The sequence below is a fragment of the Thalassophryne amazonica genome, chromosome 14 (genome assembly GCF_902500255.1).
Source record: "Thalassophryne amazonica chromosome 14, fThaAma1.1, whole genome shotgun sequence".
NCBI classification, from domain to species: domain Eukaryota; kingdom Metazoa; phylum Chordata; class Actinopteri; order Batrachoidiformes; family Batrachoididae; genus Thalassophryne; species Thalassophryne amazonica.
In genome coordinates, this window is record NC_047116.1 from 8,568,781 (window position 1) to 8,591,116 (window position 22,336).

At 41.6% G+C, this 22,336-nt stretch overlaps 3 protein-coding genes and 1 pseudogene across 6 annotated transcripts in view; 3 read left to right on the forward strand and 1 right to left on the reverse strand.

Annotated features, from left to right (window-relative positions):
* Positions 1 to 18,814, forward strand: part of LOC117525102 (abl interactor 2-like) — an 82,047-nt gene extending 63,233 nt beyond the window's left edge. For all 4 annotated transcript variants that reach the window (XM_034186938.1, XM_034186940.1, XM_034186939.1 and 1 more), the window contains 2 exons: positions 11,490 to 11,494; positions 18,799 to 18,814. The gene's annotated coding sequence lies outside the window, so the exon portion shown is untranslated. The remainder of the gene's footprint in view (positions 1 to 11,489; positions 11,495 to 18,798) is intronic.
* On the forward strand, positions 1,720 to 9,906 carry LOC117525107 (CCR4-NOT transcription complex subunit 11-like). Its single transcript, XM_034186947.1, is given in 11 exon segments — positions 1,720 to 2,290; positions 3,538 to 3,702; positions 3,828 to 3,980; positions 4,227 to 4,294; positions 4,296 to 4,319; positions 4,321 to 4,431; positions 4,524 to 4,668; positions 4,671 to 4,725; positions 4,953 to 5,011; positions 5,014 to 5,048; positions 8,497 to 9,906. Coding segments are annotated over 11 exon segments (1,332 nt in total). The 5' UTR covers positions 1,720 to 1,971; the 3' UTR covers positions 8,695 to 9,906.
* LOC117525122 (plastin-2-like) lies at positions 10,005 to 16,311 on the reverse strand. Its single transcript, XM_034186959.1, is given in 12 exon segments — positions 10,005 to 10,171; positions 10,660 to 10,784; positions 11,547 to 11,667; positions 12,319 to 12,452; positions 12,719 to 12,833; positions 13,743 to 13,776; positions 13,779 to 13,820; positions 14,660 to 14,855; positions 15,065 to 15,160; positions 15,406 to 15,548; positions 15,936 to 16,101; positions 16,218 to 16,311. Coding segments are annotated over 12 exon segments (1,383 nt in total). The 5' UTR covers positions 16,296 to 16,311; the 3' UTR covers positions 10,005 to 10,038.
* Positions 18,656 to 20,987, forward strand: LOC117525320 (annotated as a pseudogene).
* The last annotated feature ends 1,349 nt before the right edge of the window (positions 20,988 to 22,336 follow it).

The window sequence follows — 22,336 nt, forward strand, 5'->3', positions numbered from 1 at the left end:
GGACAAAGGTGTTTGGTGATGCTGATATCTTTGCAGGTGAGCAGGGGTCCAAGTCTTTAGGGTCCTGGTGCTTCCTTTCTTGCTGTATGGTAGTGAGACTTAGATGATAAACAGTGACCTAAGGTGACAACTGGATGTCTTTGGTACCAGGTCTCTTTGGAGGATCCTTGGGTACTGCTGGAATGACTTAACGAGCAGTTACTAATGAGAGACTAGAATGAGGAGTAACATTTGCATTGTGAAGGAGTGTCAGCTACAACGATTGTCCATGTGGCCTGTTTCTCTGCAAGAGAAATGGTGCCTGAGTGTTGAGGACCACAGTGACTGGAGAAGACCAAGGGGCACCCATGATTCACCCATCTACAGCAGATAGATGATAATTTTAGAGATGTGGGAATAGACCAGTTGTCTGGTTTCCATTCAGGACACAAGGCGGTTCCATGGTGTTGTGGATCTGGCAAAGCACAGCATCAGCGCATGCCCCCAAACCTGACTTGAACTTAAAACAGCAACAATAATGTCAAATAATTTAAACTGTTAACTGTGACCAAATTTTTTCCACGATCCTTGAAAACAGATGTTGTTCCTTAGCGGTAATACTACTACGTCCGTCTCCAGCAGTCAGTATATATCCACTATCTGTATTTTAGAGGCTTTATCTTGTAATATCTTAAATGATTCAGGATCCTCCTAGTCGATATCAGCCAAGTCAGTCTTCAATGCCCTTAATGAACCTACCTTTGAAATAAGATTCACATTGTAGTTGCATCATTGAGAATCCTCTTGGTCTATGATGACCGGGACCGTCCTGAATTGACCTCTGGACTGCATTTATATAGAGCTTTTCCATCTGAATCAGATGCTCAAAGCGCTTTACAAATAATGCCTCACATTCACCCCGATGTCAGGTTGCTGCCATACAAGGCGCTCGCTACACACCGGGAGCAATAGGGGATTAAAGACCTTGCCCAAGGGCCCTTAGTGATTTTCCAGTCAGGCTAGACTTTGAACCCAGGATCTTCTGGTCTCAAGCCCAATGCCTTAACCACTAGACCATCACCTCCTCTGACCTCTGCTACCTTATTTCAAAAAACAGGAGCATCCTTGGGCATAATCACAATACTATCTCTGCCCCTACCCAACCATGGCAATCCACATTCAACCTACCTGACCTTTGAAGGAGGGTCCTCGGTCTTAACCCTGTCACTACCCAACATTATCTTCAACGTGAAGTCCTAACCTAACCGAAAGTTACAATCATGAGGGGATGCAGCGCACCATTCAATGACAATTTATGAGCTCAACAATGACCTCAACTAACTAGCACAATGCCAAATATCAGATCTATAACAACAACTGCAAGTGGCTCAAATCTGCTTCAGATCTGCATCACGTGCATGCAAATAAATACAATAACACCTGGTTTCGGGTTACTTCACATGGTAATGTGAATGTAGCCTCTGGTAGATTGGAAAGTGTTGAATGTAAAGCTAATAGTCAAAAAATGTTTAACTCTTTATAGCTCTGTAAGGTTAAAAAAAAAATAATGCAGCATTCTGAGCTATCTGGTTTTTTTTTTTGGTTTTTTTTTTTGGTTGTTTTATGTTGTCTGCGCTCTGTATTCCTGCTCGGTAGGTGGCGCTAATGAACCAAGAAGTTCTTTGCCGAACACGGTGAGCCGCTTCTGTTTAAAAAAAAAAGCGCGAAGAAGAAAGCGGTCATACGGTAAAGGGCTAATTCGTCGCGTTTAGCAGTTGTGATTATTTTGGAATAAATCCAGAAGGACGCGGAGTTTTTCGGATTCAGAGAACAGTTGTAGAGGAGAAGGACGGGTGTGGCGTTTGTCGGCCGGACTCGTGACTTGTCGCTATGATTAGCTAACCGGCAGCTAGCTGAGGACTCGCCGTTTGTGCCGATGGTTTATCTCAGCGCCTTTTCCGCTTGAACGGACGCAGGACACAGACCCGAACCATGGCCCTGGCTCCGAAGGAGCTGTCGAACCTGCTGAGCATCATCTCCGAGGAAGCTTGCACCAACACCTTCGAGAGCCTCTCCACCGCCTTCCATCACTTCTTCGCGAAGGCGGAGCACTTCCGGGTGGGTTCGGTTCTGGTCATGCTGCTGCAACAGCCGGACCTGCTGCCCAGCTCCCCACAGCGGCTCACCGCCCTCTACCTGCTCTGGGAGATGTACCGAACCGAGCCGCTAGCCGCCAACCCGTTCGCCGCCGTGTTCGCCCACCTGCTGAACCCGGCACCGGCCGGAGAGGAACCGGAGAAGCTACTGTCCGGTACCGTTCACACACTGACTGTCAGGCTGGGGTCAGCCGGTATCTCAGTGGTATTCTTAATAAAACAAAAACTTCATTTAGTTAAAACAGGATGTTATGAGCAAATGTACATTTGATTCGTTGCTGTGTGAGAATAATTTTCCCTCGGAGTCACCAAAGCGGGTCTGGAGCTCCATGTTGATTTGACACATTTTAGGCCAGACATCCTCCAGCATAGTCCATGAGCCAGGCAGGTTTTTGGTTCCCCTAGAGGGGACGAAACGCTTACAATCCAGCCTCAGTGTACTTACGCAAAATAAGTACACGGCGTCCCGGGTTGGCAGCTCTAGCTATGATTAATTTCATTTTATTCTTCACAAATAATTTATTGACACACTCGGAAATACAAACGTAGTGCACAAGATGAAACAGTGATCGGCTGATTCTATGTTTACGAATAGACTGTGTCTGGATCAGCAGTGGGTTGAGTCGGGCAAACCCTGAATTTTCAGTTTGTTTGCAGCATAAGCTTCAGTTTTTCTTCCTTGGACACCAATACCACGTTTTCACAAAAATGTTTCAAGGAATCAACACTTCAACAGGAAAAATAATCAAAGTCTCTGTCATTCTCGCTGCCCACACAGTCATGATGGCTCAAGACTGCAGTTTACACCTCTTGCTCTTTGACTTTGCGCGTCAGAGCCAGAAGCGAGCGTTACTGTGAAAAGGCTTATAGCCAAGTGGCCTGTGCGTGCGCGTGGGGGGGACTTTGATCACGGAGAAACCGGGGAGAGCTGACATTTGTTGTTTGGTATGCTGCAAAAACAGGAATGTTGATAGGACTAATATTTTTGGAGAAATTGGCGATATTAGCTAACAACAGTAAACAATGGACGTTGATGATTGCATTTTGGACTCACACACCATTCCAACTCATTATAAAAACTTTGCACAATTTATTACCACCCTTGAAAAATGTCAGTTACCTATTTTATAAACGCTACCCAATCTAGAGCCCGTGGATCCCCACAGGAAACGTGTGATTGTGGTTGTAAAACGGAATAATTTGCACCATCTGTCCATACTTGCTTATCACGTTACGCGGTAACATCATAGAATCCATTGGACCTCAGCCTTGTTTGACCTTTACTTTGGAGACCAAACATTCAACTGTTCCAATCCTAATCGCTCAGACAGCTGATTAAGGCCAAATGTGTCACGTTGTTCTTCAGCAGCATTTTGATTGTTTGTGTCATGTGACCTTCCAGGTTTCCTTCCTCCCATCACCCAGCCGGAAAAGTTCTTCCTGTCCCAGCTCATGTTGGCACCACCGCGAGATCTCTTCAAGAAGACGCCCAGACAGGTGTCCTGCATGGACGTCGGCAACATGCCTCAGTCTATCGACATCAGCGGGCTGCAGCTGGCTATGGCAGGTCAGTGACCCTGACGGCAAACATGTAAATGTGCACCTTATGCAAGAGCATTCAGCGTGGGGTTATAGGTCAACGGTCGTACCAGAAAAGGCAGTGTTCTCACCTTCTGTGTGTTTGTGGTGCAGAGCGTCAGTCTGAGCTTCCCACACAAAGCAAAGCCAGCTTCCCCAGCATCCTGAACGACCCCGACCCCGATTCATCCAACTCAGGGTTTGACAGCTCAGTGGCCAATCAGATCTTGGAGTCCCTCGTGACGGGGCCCCGCCCACCGCTGGAGAGTAAGTGCTCTGTTCTCGTTTTTACGGCCACATTTCTTGGCTACAAAAATTTGACCTGTCTGACAGTTTCGTGATGTAACTTCCTGTGTGTCACACACGTTCTGGCGTCCTGTGATTATAATTTCTTGCTGTTCACATCCTGAGACAAAATGCTGATGCTCTGATTCTGAGGACGTTGAAACAGAAACTCTTCAGAATGGTGAGTTTCAAAAACTCTGCTCCTCAAAGCTTCTCCTGCTTCCTCAGGTCACTTCCGTCCAGAGTTCATCCGGCCGCCGCCGCCGCTCCATGTGTGTGAGGACGAGCTGGCATGGTTTGAACCCGACCGAACCGGACCACAGCAATCCAATGGGATCGCTCCATGTGCGTGAAGAACAGCACCGGCATGGAGATCAAGCGCATCATGTCCAAAGCCTTCAAGAGCCCACTGTCGGCACCGCAGCAGTCACAGGTAAGTTCACAACCTAAAACCCACCGTACTGGCACAGCTTTGAACAGCTTCAGGCCTCAAGTCATGAGTTTTGTCTCGCTGTCTCTCTACAGCTTCTGGCTGAACTGGAAAAGGACCCGAAGCTGGTTTACCACATCGGCCTTTCCCCGGCAAAGCTGCCGGACCTGGTGGAGAACAACCCGTTGGTGGCCATCGAGATGCTGTTGAAGTTGATGCAGAGCAGCCAGATCACAGAGTATTCTCTGTGCTGGTCAACATGGACATGTCGCTGCACTCCATGGAAGTCGTCAACAGGTGAGCGTACTCTGTTAGACGTCCACTTGTGGCCAATCATCATGCAGATCCATATCTGATCCGCTGTGGTGACAACAAGGGAGAAGCTGAACAAGTTGCTCCCAAACATTTCTGCTGCAGGAAGGATTAACTGAGCTTTGTAATAAGTAATACACAGACATGTTACCACAGTAACATGCAGTGATTAAATTTTTTTTTATTAAATATATTTTCTCGTGTTTCCTCAGATTAACCACAGCTGTCGATTTACCACCGGAATTCATCCATCTCTACATCTCCAACTGCATCTCACCTGTGAGCAAATCAAAGACAAATACATGCAGGTACAACCGTCTCTCTGTACTTGTCAGAAGAATTTCAATCCTTCCTGGAAATTTTGGTATCATTAAACTCTCAGTCAAAATTTCTAGACATTAATACATAAAGCTGTGTGCCTAAAAATTTAAATCATGCATTTCTGACATTTCCGAAAGTTTTTTTTTTTTTTTTAACAGTTTTGACTTTCAACTTAATGTAGCAAAAGCCATGAAATGCTCACATCCCCCACTAGATGGCGACAAAGCTGCTCAAATGTGCAGCAAGGTGTCTAGTACAGCAGATAACTTGTAAGAATCATTCAAATCTGGTTACAAGCATCAACATTTGACCGTGTATACCTTTTGGTAGATATTGTAGAAAAATAACTTTAGCCATTTGTATTTTCAATAGGGGGCCAAGTAGGGGTCAGTTGAAGAATTGCACAGGGTCAAAATTAAAAAAAAATGTTCCAATCATATTGAAAGTGAATACCACATTATGTATCTGATGACAATGATTCCAAAAAGGTATAGTTTGGACTATCTATAACTGAATGTTCTGGAGTTATGGGGTAAAAACAGTAAGAATGGTGACAAAGGTCAGTTTCAGTTTGTACAGGGGTCAAAAGTTAAAGTTGCTCCAATTTTGGTAAAATGTGCAAATTATTGGTTGAACTAATAGGATTAACAAATGGAATAGTTTTGACTGTGTTGAATGTTTGGTCTCCAAAGTAAAGGTTAAACAATGTCGACGTCCATTGGATTCTATGACATGTGACATATGTTACCCCATAACATGATAACTAAGCATGACACATGGTGCAAACTATTCCTTTTTAAAATGCTACTAATGCAACCAATAATTTGCTTCATGTTTTACCATAACTGGAGCAACTTTAACTTTTGACTCCTGTACAAACTGAAACTGACGTTTGTCACCATTCTTGCTGTTTTTACCCCATAACTCCAGAACATTCAGTTATAGATAGTCCAAACTATACGTTTTTGGAATCTTTGTGATCAGACACATAATGTGGTATAGCTTTCAATATGATTGGAACTTTTTCTTTTTTTTTCTTTTTGACCCCTATGCAGTTCTTCAATTGATCCTTAATTGACCCCTATTGAAAATTAAAATGGTTAACACTATTTTTCTAAAATATGTACCAAAAGGTGTACAGTGGTCCCTTGTTTATAGCGGGAGTTACGTTCTAAAAATAGCCCGCAATATGCGAAATCTGCGAAGTAGACAGCGTTATTTTTTGCAGTTATTATAGACGTTTTAAGGCTGTAAAACCCCTCACTACACACCTTTATACACTTTTCTCAAACAGGCATTAACATTTTCTCACTTTTCTCTCGTGTGTAAACACTATCAAAGTTCAAACCTTAGTAGAAAAATAAGACCAACCTGTTTTCAGGCCCAAACATTTGTTTGAGAAATAAAAACAATGTTTTCATATAAATAATTATGATGGCTTTTAGAACTAACAAATTTAATTTTAACGATCAACCTACGAGGTGGGACACATAAGAAATTATTAATAGTGACTGACCAGTATTTTACAGTTCCTCTGACCGCGCCTCTTTGTCCTGGTGCCACTCTGCTGTCGCTCTTTTTCCACTGAGTGACGAACACAATTATGGGTAGTTGTTGGTGCTCTTTTTTCTTCTGGGCGAGAAGATTCTTATAAAACAGACACGCAGAACACAATGCACGTACTCTCCCTTTGCGGTGCCACAACCGGCCTGCTTGATGAGGATGCAGAACACAATGCGCTGTAAAAAAAAAAATAAAAGCATGCAAAATTGGACTAAAAAAATCTGCGAAACTGCGAGGCCGCGAAAGGTGAACTGCGTTATATCGAGGGACCACTGTACACAGTCAAACTTTGGTGCTTGTAACCGGATTTGAAGGATCCCCATATTTAAAAAGGGGACCACAGAGTGTGTGCCATCTACAGGGGCATCACACTACTCAGCCTTCCTGGTAAAGTCTACTTCAGGGTGCTGGAAAGGAGGGTTCAGCTGATAGTCGAACCTCTGATTGAAGAGGAACAATGCGGGTTCCGTTGTGGTCGTGGAACAACCGACCAGCTCTTCACTCTCACAAGGATCCCGGAGGGTTCCTGGGAGTATGCCCATTCAGTCTACATGTGTTTTGTGGACTTAGAGAAGGTGTGATCGGGTACCTCAGGAGATACTGTGGGAGGTGCTGCGGGAGTATGGAGTGAGAGGGTCCCTTCTCAGTGCCATCCAATCTCTGTACACACAAAGTGAGAACTGTGTTCGGGTGCTCGGCAGTAAGTCAGACTCGTTTCTGGTGGGGGTTGGCCTCCGCCAGGGATGCACCTTGTCACCAATCCTGTTTGTGATCACGGACAGGATATCGAGGCGTAGTCAGGGGGAGGAGGGTTTCCAGTTTGGTGGGCTCAGGGTCTCATCACTGCTTTTTGCAGATGATGTGGTCCTGTTAGCTTCATCAGTCGGTGACCTTCAACACTCACTGGATCGGTTCGCAGCCGAGTGTGAAGCGGCTGGGATGACGATCGGCACCTGTAAATCTGAGGCTGAGTGAGTGATGAGTGTGAAGTTCTGATAAATGCTGAAAATGATTCAGCAGTTTACATCGCTTTCATTTTTAATCAGTTTGTGATTGGATGGTGTTTTTATATTCTGGGTTTTGTGTTTGTTTCTGAGAGCGATCGATCCACTAAATGAAGGTCTGGAAAAACTGGTACAGAAAATTTGTTCATTGATCGTATTGATTGATTGTGTTTGATGTTCAATAGCTGGTTTAAAGTCCAAGCTGCGTTTACACTGAAATCACTTTGGCTCAGTTCCTTCTGGTGAAGCTTCTGCTGCATGTTGATCTTTGTTTTTGTTTAATTAGCAGATGTGATTCCTGATTCAAGATCCTTTTTTGGACACTACTCCTTTGGTTAAACTATCCCAAATCATGATGGCAGTGAAATGTTCAACATGTATTCTTGATCCACTACCTGCCAGGCTAATTTGGGAGTTCAGGTCATCAATAGGCCCTATTTTGCTGATTGTTATAAATGTATCACTCACCACTGAAAGTGTTCCAACTCGTTTTAAAGCTGTTGTAATAACACCTTTGCTAAAGAAGCCTACTTTGAATTCTGGGTTATTGAAGAATTACAGACCTATTTCTGTTTAATCATTTGTGCATCCTCGTGTCCTACGGCCCTTGGACGCAGACTTACGCTGTATGTCCCAGTGGTTGAGAAGAAGTCAGCAGGTTTTAGAGCCTTTTCCTGCTCTGCTCCAACCTTGTGGTTTTTAGCGCTTTTTAATTATTTTGCTTGTACAAATTTCTTTTTAATTGCTTTAATTCTGTGATATTGGGATCTTTGTTTAATGTTGTTCTAAAGTTTGTTCAGTACTTATTTTTTTTTTCTCATTTAAAGTGCTTTATAATTAAATTTATCATTGTTGTTATTTTGTTCAGAACCGTCTGGTCCGGTTGGTGTGCGTCTTCCTCCAGTCACTGATCCGGAACAAGATCATCAACGTGCAGGATCTCTTCATCGAGGTTCAGGCTTTCTGCATTGAGTTCAGCCGCATCCGTGAGGCTGCCGGCCTCTTCCGCCTCCTTAAGACCCTGGACACCGGAGAAAACCCCACCGAGACCAAACCGACCAAGTGACGGTGCACGCGGCCCCCTGCACGCACCACAGTATGATCTTTAATCCAACTCTGAGCGACTCCACGTTTTCAGTTTACCGTGTGTTTGAACGCTGTGGGATTAACAATCGACAAGGCCTTTTTGAAATTCAGTTTAACACACAAAATGGAACCAAGTCGTGAGATTTGGAAGTCCTGTTGTTAAATCCTTGGACACAGTTTATCCTGGTCTCTTGTTCAGTTTAATCTCTCCATTAAATAGACTGTTTCAGTAGTTGTTGTTAGGTTGTATCTTCAGATTTGATTTACTTTGTCACCTCCCTGCACAAACACTCAACAGATTTACTTTTCCTTGAAGCTCCCCGACACAGCTGTAGGTCTCTGCGTCTGTTCTGGAAGTTTTGGCAGAATCCGTGGGAAAAGGTAGTGACCAGAGAAATGTGAAACAATCAAAACATTACGTTTTGTGGCTGAGATGGAAATTGTAACATTTTTTTAGTGTCTGAATACACTCCAGAAAGTGCCATAGTTTTGGTTTATTTTATCTGAGCTTTAAATTTTATTTTTAAATATTTTTTTTTTCCTATTTCTGAAAAGAATTAGCAGTACGACCATTTTTACAACATAAAAATTCTATTTATTACTCTTCATTTGGCATCAAGTTTATGATTGGAAATACACAATTTTATGTTTTACACAAGACAAAAAAAAAAAATTCCCACATGATTAAAATGCAGATATTTTGTTGTTCTTGTTGAGAGGATTTTTTCTTTTTTAAAGCAGCACAACAGTTTACAGGTCAGAAATGGCTGCACTCGATCTGCAGTCGTACCGTTAGAAAGTAGAACGTTTACATTGTACACATCAGCTGTATTTAAAAAAAAAAAATATATGGTTTTGCACAAAAAAAAATTAATTTCATTACACAAAACTGAGAAGCAGCAAATGTTGCCATTTAAAATTTAATTTCAACCCTAAGTCAGAAAAAGCTGAGACAATATGGAAAAATGCAGCAATTTTTAAATTTAATTTTTGTGTCATTGCAGACAAAATAAACCCAAAATATTCCATGTTTCTGTGGACAACTTAATTTGTAATTTACATCTGTCACTGCATTTCAGCCCTCCAACGACATCTGCAGAAACGTTACAAAAAACAAAAAAAAAGTAACAGACATGATGAGGGGCGGGGCCGACACCAACCACCCGCCCCGGTTGCTTTTCCTCAGTGGTGCTAAAACGACATGACAGCCTTGAACTTTGTACCTGTAATACTGTATCATCTGTACCAAAATGCAATTGTACAACGTGGTGCCTCTTTGTTTTGGAGGCAGGTGTGAGTGACTAATGGTTGGGGGTCATGACCTTTAGGCTCTCTTCATGCCGCGGGCCATAAGGCAGGCAAACACGGTCATCACCATCTTGGGTTTGACCTCCACCAGATCCTCAGGCAGTGCGTAGACTCGGGCACCGATCTTCCTCGCCATAGAAATGGCGTACCTAGGAAAAAAAAGAGTGGCGTTTGATACGTCATAATGTGGCGGTAAGAAGCTGTTGGGATTAGTCTTCAGGTTGTGCACATGCGGTAACTAGTAGAAATTAAAAGGTTTTGGTTTTTCTAGATTATTAGTTTTAGCCTCCTTCAAATGACCAAATTAAATTCAATGAAATCGTTCTTAATTTCGTGACTTTGAATTCGAGTATGTGCAGTTCAAGTAAAAAGACGTTTGTACAAGTTTGAGGCAAGGCTGTTCTTTGGTTAAAGAAGAATCAAGTAAATTTGGGAGTTAATTGAATCTTCATATTTTTCCTGATTTCCTTCAATTCCTCCCAATATTTAAGAGATTTTTACTATTCTCTTCTTACGATTTCACAAAGCACTGAGGTGGATCAAAGTGCTTTATAGTTGACTTTGATCACGTGATAAATTTTGGGAACATTTTTAAATTGAGAAAAAAATGATTTATTTTTAAGAAATCTGTACATACTTTGCATTGTTGAGTTTTTCCTCTTCGGTCAGGTCTTCCACCTTCAGGAGGTCGTAGCGGATGGAACCTGGCTGGATGGCGTCGATCAGATCCAGGATGGGCATGCTGCTGCTAATCGACGGGTCCTACACAAAGATGATTTTTTTTTTTTTTTTTTTTTTTTTTTTTTTTTTTTTTTTTAAGTCATCAATATCAGATGTGAAACCTCAAACTAAAATCAACAACTGAAACAGACGACTGCTCAAGGTCCACAGTATTTTAAAATTTCCTGGTTCCACCCCTTTACTATGATCCACTCCCACATTTAGTGGCCTGTGTCAAAGGATCAGGTGAAGCTTTCAACACAGCCGGTGGAAAATAAACATTTTTTGTTGGACCCACAGACTAATGTACAAAATAACGTAAAGATTTATAATGTGCAGGATTTGAGTAAATGTTTTTTAATTTAACCTCTAATCAGGTTAGTCTCATTGAGATCAAGACAATTCTGGACAAGTTTCCAATTCACCTAACCTCCATGTCTTTAACGCACTTTGACATGAAAAATCGAAGTATGCAAAAAAATAAATAAACACAAAAAATCTCAATCATATAGATGTTGAAATCATACATTAAATACATTTTGGTTCTAAAGATCTAACATTAAAACAGAATCAGCAACTTAAACCAGAAAGTACCACAGTAAGTAACTCGGACACTGGCACATCAGAAATTAGGGTAAAGTGTCTATCGCCCTGTAGAGCAATGTCTCAAATGTAGGTTGTTTTTTTTTTTGTTTGTTTTTTATAGATTTTTTTTTTTTTTTTTTTCTTGGAGCTGCTGAAACATAGTGTTTGTCCAGTCAGCACATTTTATGAAGTTAATCGATACCTGAGCGAATCACTGACCTTAAAGCTGGAAATTTTGGCTTTCCCTGCCTCTGTGAGTGTGCCGTTGACCCACGACACAATGGTGTCATCAGTCACTTTCTGCCCATCGCCCAGATCCTCCAGGATGTTCAATGTGTACCTGAACCAGCAGAAAGTTAGACAGGAAGTGTTTCTGAAAAAAGGTTTGGAATGACTCCACCACAGTGCTTTAGGAGTCATTTCAAACCAATCCGTCAATCCATCTGGATGGTCCACAGGTCAGAAATCAATGTTGACCTTTGCATGACTTACATAATTAAATATATTTTATTCCAAATATTTAATTCATTTCATATTATATTGAACATTTAATAAATAATTCTATTTTATAGAAAATGTTGAATTTTTAAAATAATAAAAACTATGATCTAACAGTAATTTATTAATTTATAAAGAATTGCCATGGTAACCCAAAACAAAAGAGTGGTCTCAGTGTGGCCCATGGGCCCCACATTGAGCAGCCCTGCTGTCAACAACAAACCTGATTTAAACTATCAGAGAAACTGCTGTAGACTTTAAAATGGCTTTTTTTTTAATAGGTTTTTGTAAAATGTGCTTTTATTTCTTATTTTGGGAGGGGGTAGTGTGGCATTTTATATGCGAGTAATTTTTTAAATAATTTCTTTATCATCTTTCTGATCCACGTTTGCACGTCATCATCTCAAATTAAAACACGTTTAAATCACGTTTCTGAACTGTCTGTGTTGAACCAATCAGAAGAGTTGGTGAGTGTCAGTGATGGAGTGGTTACCTCCTCATGAGCTGCCAGAGCAGAGCAAGCGTGAGGGTTCGATTCCCTGCATTCAGGTCCTGACCCGCGATGCCGACCAGAGAGAATTTTGCCGCCTCCTTTCCCAACTCCACGGCGTAGTTACAGTTCTCCAGCTGGAACATGAACCACAAAAACCGTTTGACAACTTCCAAAGTCAAATGACAACAAGAGAACAAATCAGAATAAAAACACAGCTAGAAATGACACCAAACAAACCTGAGTTTGTTCAAATGCACTCTGACACCACTCGGAGAATTTAGAGGAACTGTTTGACAATTTAAGAAAAGTTCCTGTGTGCTGTTCAATCCAGATCTGAGCTCAGATTCCTTTATATCAACACACGAAGAACAGCATAAACAACATCTTTGTCCTGTTTCACCTTCTTCATGTTGCTGCCCAGTTTGGAATACGGCGGTTTGTTGACTCTGTCCCAGTCAACGGGAACTTTGATCTTCTCGTACAGTTGGAAGATCACAAGAGCGTCGTCAATGTCTCTGAATGAACAAATCGATAATTCATCAATCAACATGGCGTCCTTTAAAAGCAGCGTTTAAAAAGACAAACGTGTCCTCAGTGATCACTTTTCTTGATTATGAAGTATCTGATTTAATCTATTTGTGGCCCAAACGTTTTCCACGGGACTGTATTTTGTGACACTGTTTGTTTCTCCTGTAACTCTGCCCACATCCTTTTTGGAAATTTCTATCAGACCCTGGAAATTGGCAAAAGTCAGAGATTTGGTCATTTCTGTCTGTGTGAACTTGGCCCACTTTCTACTCCAACTTATATGTTGATGAAGGTTTATCCAAAAACATTTATTTTCACAAAACTCAAGGTCATTGGGGGTGAAAGGTCAAAATTAAAAACCATTTCCCATCTTAATTACTGGCAGGTTTGACACACATATGTAGATGGGTTCTGCCAGTTGCCAAGGTGAGGTAGAAATTTGCAGCAAGGTCGATCACTGGGTCAAGGTTATGCCCATCTGTCTGCTGATTTCTATTAAACTCGATACGTGAATGAAGGGTTGACCTTATGGGATAACCGCAACAAAGGTCAAGGTCATTGGGGGTCAAGGAATGTGATTTTTTAAAACCAGTTTACACCAAACTTTGAAAACATATATGCAGATTCCAAAATTGTCCTGTCAAGGTCAGCCAAAGGTCAATGTTGGCAGGTGATGCCGGTGTCATTGGGGATCAAAGGTCATATTTTTACCAGGCAATTATTGTGTTTTTGTTAAAAACAGTAATTCTATCGTAAACCAAAGTGACCGCCCTCCTTATCGCTCCCTTTACTTCTGCCTATCGCCATAGTGTCTTCAGTCACACGGTTCCTAATGCCCAGCCTGAAGACGAGGGGACGTTCTGGATAAACACCCGAGGAGGCCGGCGGTTTTCTACGACATAAAGGTGGTGACACGAGGGTTCACTCCAGTGAGTTCATCAGTTCCCTGAAAGTTCGTTCCTCCCTGGTTTCACCTAAAGGAAGACACGGCTCACTTACTCAGTGTGGATTTGTAAAAGAGACTGCACAGGTACGTCAGTTCTGATGGGACTGAGCCGGGTCGGGACCAGTCCGGGGGTTCCTCTGCTGCCTTGGTTTTTGGGTGTGTGTGGATGTGATCACTGAAGCAGTTTATGGAACTTGTGCAGCGAGAACAAGAGGAGCAGGATTAGGATGCTGTTAGTCTGGATCAAAGCTCAGGTTCAGGTTCATTAGAGAATTTTTGATTTTTACTTCCAGATTCCTCACCTGAAAGTATCACATCCAATTAAATCACTTCCACAGAGTTTCAGAGATGATTTTTCAAATGCTGAAGACATTCACATATAAAATAAATTTATTTAACTGTAACTTAAGAAGCGCACACACTCGTCTTTCCCTCCTTTTGCTGTGGCTGCTGGTCGCGACTTGTGTGAAAGTCCCACTCTGGGATTGCCAGGCAGATCAGAGAAGACCCACCTTCTCCATTAAATAACATGAATGATGTGAACCAATCACACCATGGATGTGTGTGGTCTTCAGGTCAGACAGAGACAAATTAACATCTTCTTATGTGATCATTGGTTCTTTCTCTGCTACAACAGAATGACTTGTTACAGATTGTTACTGTTGATTTTAAGCTCCGTTAACGAGTTAAGTTTTTCTCACTTCTCATTCTGAATAATTGCGTTCTGTTCTGGTCCACTGCACACTGAATAGGTCTGTTTATCTTTGCACTCTTCTGGACAAGATCTAAACAACCACAGTTTATGTCTGTATGTGCATTAATCTATTTTTCTTCAGATCCAAACTTTTAGATTAAAGAGACTTTCACCTTCAATTAAACTCCAGTCGATGTCCGGGTTTTCTGGTTTCTTCAGAGCTGGGTATTTGTTGAACAGGTTAGCAACAAAAGCCAGGTTGAGCTTTGGGTTGCCACGGACAACATCTGTTGGCATGACGAATTGCCTGCATCCGAGCCGGTCAGCCTGGTCCAGCATGCACTCGGCCCGCTTCAGGTCTTCTTTCTCCTGCACAGACGTGACAGGCCAGGATGTGATCCCAGTATTGATTGATTTTATTGTTTTACATGTATAGATAAACGTCTCGTATTCATTGTGTTATGAACAGAGGCTGTGTTTATAAAATTATCTCCTTAATGTGCCACATTGTTAGTCAGGTTAATAAACCGTCATGGGACTCTGTGATATGTTCAGATAACTCTGAGCTTCTTTCTCACCCTGAGTCCTGACATGTCGATGGGGATCGGGGGGATTCCCTCCTCGTCGCCTTTGGGTGCCACCTGGTTCAGCAGGTTATAATAAGCCTTGGAGTCCTAGAAGACATACACAGTCTGGGGTCATTACTGCAGATACACCAAAAAACATTCAGAGCACTCAGACCTGGACCTGTGGACGCTCGTGTGACTGAACTAAACAGTGTTTACAATAACTGATGCACAAATTCAACTATAGTAGTTTCCAAGTAGTATTATGACCACAGAAAGGAACATAAGGCTTTTAGGACAAGTCAAACGCATAAGGACCAGCCAGGGCTTTGTTTGTTTGTTTGTTTGTTCACCTTGATGTCGGAGCTGAAGTTGTTGATCTTGGGGCAGCCGGCCTCCTCCAGGTGATAGTTGGCCCATCGCAGCAGCAGCTCCTCCGGAGAAAGTTTCATCAGATCCTCCAAACTCTCTCCATCACGCAACAGAGCGATCAGAGCTACGGATGCAATCAGCAGAAAGTCAAAAAGTGAAAAGGAACTCAAGAGAAACACGTAACAAATAATAAAGTCACAGTAATGAAGATGAAATATAAAAGATGTTAAAGTGAGCTATCGAGTTAGAGAGTGATAATAAGAGATATGATAAAATACATGATATTGAAGACGTAAACAGAAAAATACAGCACAGAGACATCTATCTATATCTATCTTTATAATATATATATTAGAGAGAGAGAGAGAGATGTACAGTAAGTTCTATACCGCAACATAACGAGACACAGCAGCAGATGTTTTTATCAGGGGACTGATAAAGCTCCTGATGAGCGCTGCTCTGGTCTTACTTTTGAATTATAAGCCAGTGTTGATTGGACCAGAAGACAAACCTTCATTCTTGCTGAGCTCGATGTCAGCGAACAGGCCGATCTTGATGACCTGCCACAGCAGGCCGAGCACCAGGTGTTGCCTGCCCTCCTTCAGGTCCTCAGCACCAATGTTCACCACATGGCAGCCGATGGCGGACGCCGAGTTCAGAGCCAGGTTCAGGTTCTCCTGTTAGACCACATGGGAGGTTAACACGCGCGCTGCTGTTTACAAACATGAGCACTGCTGTTTACTTTAGAGTGTAGCTGAGACTGTGGACATGCCCACTGCAGCGCCTGTCTCACCTGGATGGTAAAAGGCGTCAGCTTTTTCTTGTTGATGGTTCTCTCATCAATGGTGTCGGGGACAGACAGGTTAATCATCTTACTAACAAACAAAAAAATCAAATCATATCATAGGTTTTATTATTAAGACACATTTCCAAACTACAGTGCAACTTAAAGGTGATTTCATTATTATTATTAATTCCTTACATAGAAGATGTTTTGGTCCTCATCTTCTCTGGTAATAAATAATAAGCATTGAACTTGAGAAAGCAAAGTTTACAAATATGAATAAAACTGATGCAATTTTTTTATATAACAGCATAATTAACCCATTGTAGTTGCATTTAATAAAATGTGGTTCATTAACAGAGAGCTGTAATTTTTCCATCGCAACTGGATGGAATTATCAGAAGATTATAAAACAGTATCATCTGCATACAGGCGAAATTGACAGTCCTAAAGATGGTTTAGTTTTTGTTCAAATATCAAAACATTTGTTTTATAATTCTAGTAATAAATTTGTATTATTATTAAAAAAATTAACATTGAATCGGTGTGTAACTTTGCAAAAACAATGTCGGACTCTGTTGTTTTCTCTGGGCCCCTCCCCAATCAGACCGGGAGTGACATGTTTAGCCGCATGTTCTCCTTGAATTGCTGGCTGTCTGAGTGGTGTCCAAAAAATGAGGTGGGCTTCATTGATAATTGGCAAAGCTTCTGGGGAAAACCTGGTCTTGTTAGGAGAGACGGCATCCATCCCACTTTAGAGGGAGCAGCTCTCATTTCTAGAAATCTGGCCAATTTTTTGGGATCCTCCAAACTGTGACTGTCTAGCGTTGGGACCAGGAGGCAGAGCTGTGGTCTTATACACCTCTCTGCAGCTTCTCTCCCCCTGCCATCCCCTCGTTGCCCCCCCCCCATAGAGACGGTGCCTGCTCCCAGACCACCAATAACTAGCAAAAATCTATTTAAGCATAAAAATTCAAAAAGAAAAATAATATAGCACCTTCAATTGCACCACAGACTAAAACAGTTAAATGTGGTCTATTAAACATTAGGTCTCTTTCTTCTAAGTCCCTGTTGGTAAATGATATAATAATTGATCAACGTATTGATTTATTCTGCCTAACAGAAACTTGGTTACAGCAGGATGAATATGTTAGTTTAAATGAGTCAACACCCCCGAGTCACACTAACTGTCAGAATGCTCGTAGCACGGGCCGGGGCGGAGGATTAGCAGCAATCTTCCATTCCAGCTTATTAATTAATCAAAAACCTAGACAGAGCTTTAATTCATTTGAAAGCTTGTATCTTAGTCTTGTCCATCCAAATTGGAAGTCCCAAAAACCAGTTTTATTTGTTATTATCTATCGTCCACCTGGTCGTTACTGTGAGTTTCTCTGTGAATTTTCAGACCTTTTGTCTGACTTAGTGCTTAGCTCAGATAAGATAATTATAGTGGGCGACTTTAACATCCACACAGATGCTGAGAATGACAGCCTCAACACTGCATTTAATCTATTATTAGACTCTATCGGCTTCAGATGCTGAAAGAATTTAGCTGTAAATAACCAGAAATGTTTACCTGTTTTTAAAAATCGCCGTGAGAGTTCAGGCTTTTCTTATTATATCTTATTAGATAAAACGTACAAATAGTGATGCAATAATTCATATGTAACCTACGTAATCGTTAATCAGGAGTCTGTGATCTGATCACAATCCGTCTGCTCTTAGCTGTTGTGAAAACAACAAATCTCATCCTAACCCCAGGTTCTGCACTGCAGAGCATCGCGCGTTCACGTGGATACTTGGATGATTATGCACAAAGTGTAGCACAGAACGTTTCCGTAGATATCAAACGAACCACTTCATCAGAATAAGTTACAGAGTTTCACTTGACTACTGTACCTCAGCAGACACTCTGGCTTTGTTTTAGCTCCATTTAAAAAGATTAAAATAACATTAACATTATCCTGAAGCTTCCATGATGCGTCAGTTACCGTAATGATGTACAGTAAAAATAATGTGTCTTCAGTGTCATCATTCATCATCATCATTATTGTTACTAAAAATGTGTCTGCTGCATGAACGGCTTATTTTTTAACTGTATTTTTCTTTAATCAAGCAACCCTAAAACCTTTATTTTATTTTTTTATGCATCTGTTTTGCAACATCTCACTTCTCAAACATTTTGTAGTTTTCAAATATTATTTTTTATTTCATCGGGCAGCATTCATCATACATTTTCATTTGCTGCAAAATACCCACAAATCCTAGTGTCCAGCATGTTTGTTTGTTGTTTGATGGAAACTATGGACAGACATAATTTAAAAACAAAAAACTGCCATCAGATTGAAAACACGTTTTTTGTGGGCGCCAAGTAAATTGTTGCCTGGACCGTCTTTAATTTGGCGTCTCGTGGTTTGTCAGGAGCGCTCGTCCCTCAGTTCTTCAGTATGAACGGCCTCAGCCTCGACAACAGGCTCCACAGGTGGGAGGGTCCCTGCCATACCGCCGCCCCCCCTCTGTCACAGGACAGCCAATTGTAACGCAGAACCACGTCAACGGGGGTCCGTACTACAACCAGAGTCCTGGTAAGTCTGTGATCCTGGACAGTTTACGCCGCTCATAGACAATTTGTTTATTATTTCTTTTGTGGATGTTTGAGCTCAGAGTGCCGCTGTGGTTATTACGCCATCTGGCTGCACCGTTTGTGTATGTAACGTGAGGTTTGTGTGTTTTTACAGCCTCCCTGCCGCCCCCCTCCTTCCTCCAGTTCACACCTCAGCTTCCTCTCATGGGCTTCGTGGCTCGAGTTCAGGAGTCCAGTAAGTAGATCTGCTCAAATTTTACACACGGGTGGACGAACACGGACACGCCCACTTTGATCACCATCAATAATTAGCTCATTGTTGCCGTGGTAACAGCTGACTATTTTTTCTTTTGTGCGCAAAGTCTCAGATGCTCACCTCATACACACTCACCTGCTGAGAACCAGTCGGGGCCTGTGGAGCCGAAACCCTCCCCTCAGCCATTGGAGGATGGGCGGGAAGAGGAGGAGTCAGCTGTGGTGGAGTATAACGACCCCTATGCTGAAGAAGACCCACCGTGGGCCCCCAGAAATTACCTGGAAAAAGGTTTGATTTTACACCGTTTTTTTTTGTTTTGTTTTTTTTTTTTATGTTTCTTGATAAAGAAGCTCATCAGTTATCACTTTACAAATCATGTTTTTGCCAGGATTTCACAAAGGCTGAGGCATGTAATGCCATGACTGAATGGGTCCTATCTGCTGCACTTTCTTAACGCCGTAACTCAAAAAACAATACGTATCATCTTGTAAGTCACGACACTAAATTACAGGAAAAAATGTATAATTGTTTAAAAGGTTTTTTTGCACTTAGTGAGGTAACTGTGCACATGTTTAGTGCCTCAATGGCGTTTTTGTCTGTTCAGTGGTGACAATAAGCAGTTTACTCTTGATATCTTTGTGCATTGTATATAACATTAATTAGCTTGTTAGCTTCTGCTCACTAATGCTGTGTTTGTGTTATAATAAGAAAAAATGTGCCAGTTAAATTAATTTGTTTCTTGTTGCATTAAGTGGTAGCACCATGTTTCAAAAATAAATGAGACTTATAGACAGGTGGGCCATATATGTTTATTCCTCTTCATGATGTATTTTGGAAACATGCAACTAATACTCTGGTGGGACATATAGTCCAGAAAATACGGTAATGAAGGTAAATTGATCAGTTAACATACAAAAACCAGATCAATCTAAAAACCAAGTTTGTTTTTCTTACATAAAATAACATAGACCTGTTTGTCAGCTAGACATGTTTGGACTTGTTGCATGCATGATGGAAATTAGGAGCAGGTGGGGCTTTGAAGGTAACGTGCTAATGCCTCGGTCTGTTGGGCACCAAGGCCACCCCAGCTTGTTAAATTCAAAAATTTAGAAACAAAACAGGGTTTTCCTTGAGATGCAGTGACTACATAACAAAAATAGACATAAATTGGTAATGACTGCACAACAATAAAATAAAAACATAAAAAAAATACAAACTGAATTTCTTAGAAACTGCAGCTAAAATAAACTGTAACTTGGATATTTGAAATTTGTCTTTATATCTTTGCGTACTACTATATTTAATGGGCAACTAAGTCTTTGTGTAATTATAATCTTGCCCTGCATTATACTGGCGGTTTGTCCAGGGTGAACACCCCCCCTACCTTGCCAAATGGCCGCTGGAATAGGCTCCAGCCACCCGTGACCCTTAAGTGGAATCAGCAGGTAGAGAAAATCGATTTTAACAAATCGGTTATTTGATGAATCATTTTAGCTCCACCCACCTGTAAGTTAAGTCCTGTAAGTTGCTGGTGTGACTCATATGACGGATTTAGTAGTAATTGTGTTTTGGTGTGTATGTCGCCCTCCAGTGGTAGCCATCTATGACTACACAGCAGACAAAGAAGATGAGTTGTCGTTCCAGGAAGGAGCGATCATCTACGTCATCAAGAAGAATGAGGACGGCTGGTTCGAAGGAGTCATGAACGCCACCACGGTCTCTTCCCCGGAAACTACGTCGAGTCCATCATGCACTACGCCGACTGAGGAACCAAGTGCTGTTTGTTTGTTTGTTTTTAGGTTGATTCACTTGCTGCTCTTTATTACTGGACTCTTTTGCCTCACGATCAGCTGATTGATCAAATTTGGATCTGAACCTGAAGGAACGACTCTGTTTTTCTGTTGTTTGATTCACACTAAACATTCACAAACTACGGCTAGACGGCGTTCATTCCACTGTATGTACTTTAACTGTGTAGGTCAACATTGAGTTCATACTTTTTAACCTATAAACTCTGAAGTTTAGAGCTTCTTTGTTGTTCCTGTTTTAAATTATTGTTGCAGTCATTTAGCCAAGAAAATATTAGGTTTTTGTTTTTTTTTTCCCCTCTTTCTTTCTTTGTTTTTGGGTTTTTTTCTTCTTTTTGTTAAAAAAATCAGTTGCTCTTCATAATTTTTTACAACCCATCATCTTCAAAATACCGTATTGTTCAAAATATGAGACTGCCCTGATTACAAGATGGCCTTACATTTTCAAGACGTACTGTCCATCCAGAAAGTATTCACAGCACTTCACTTTTTCTACATTTTGTTATGTTACAGACTTTTTCCAAAGTGGAGTAAATTTTCTTTCCCATCAAAATTCTCCACACAATACAGCCCAGTCTCACGTTTTTTTATCCTCCCGTCACGAAACGAGTCCAATTTTCGTGATGGGGTTTTTTTTTTAAACTCACTATTACTAACCCTATTCTTAACCTTAACCATAGCCTAACCCTACTCCTACTCCCCACCTAACCATAACCACCCCACCCCCCACTTCACTTTTAATTTCGTGCAGCCATCACGGAATGAATTAGAATGAATTCGTGCTGCCGTGACGAAAATGAGGTGTTTCGTCACAATATCACAAACCAATAGATTAATGTATATTTCATGCTGCTGAATCACGACTTGCCGTGAGACCAGATTGCACAATACCCCCCGAAAAAGGTTTTTTGCAATGTTTGCAAAATAATTAAAAATAAAAAACAAGGAAATCACCTGTACATAAGTATTCACACCCTTTGTTCAGTACTTTGTTGATGCATCTTTGGCAGAAATTACAGCCTCAAGTCTTCTTGAATATGATACAACAAGCTTGGTGCACCTATCTTTGGGCAATTTTGTCCATTCCTCTTTGCAGCACCTCTCAAGCTCCATCAGGTTGGATGGGGAGCGTCGGTGCACAGACATTTTCAGATTTCTCCAGAGATGTTCATCAGATTCAGGTCTGGGCTCTGGCTGGGCCACTCAAGGACATTCACAGAGTTGTCCTGAAGACACTCCTTTGATATCTTGGCTGTGTGCTTAGGGTCATTGTCCTGGTGAAAGATGAACTGTCGCCCCAGTCTGAGGTCAAGAGCACTCTGGAGCAGGTTTTCATCCAGGATGTCTCTGTACATTGCTGCATTCATCTTTCCCTCAATCCTGACTAGTCTCCCAGTTCCTGCTGCTGAAAAACATCCCCACAGCATGATGCTGCCACCATCATGCTCCACTGTAGGGATGGTGTGTGGTTTCCTCCAAA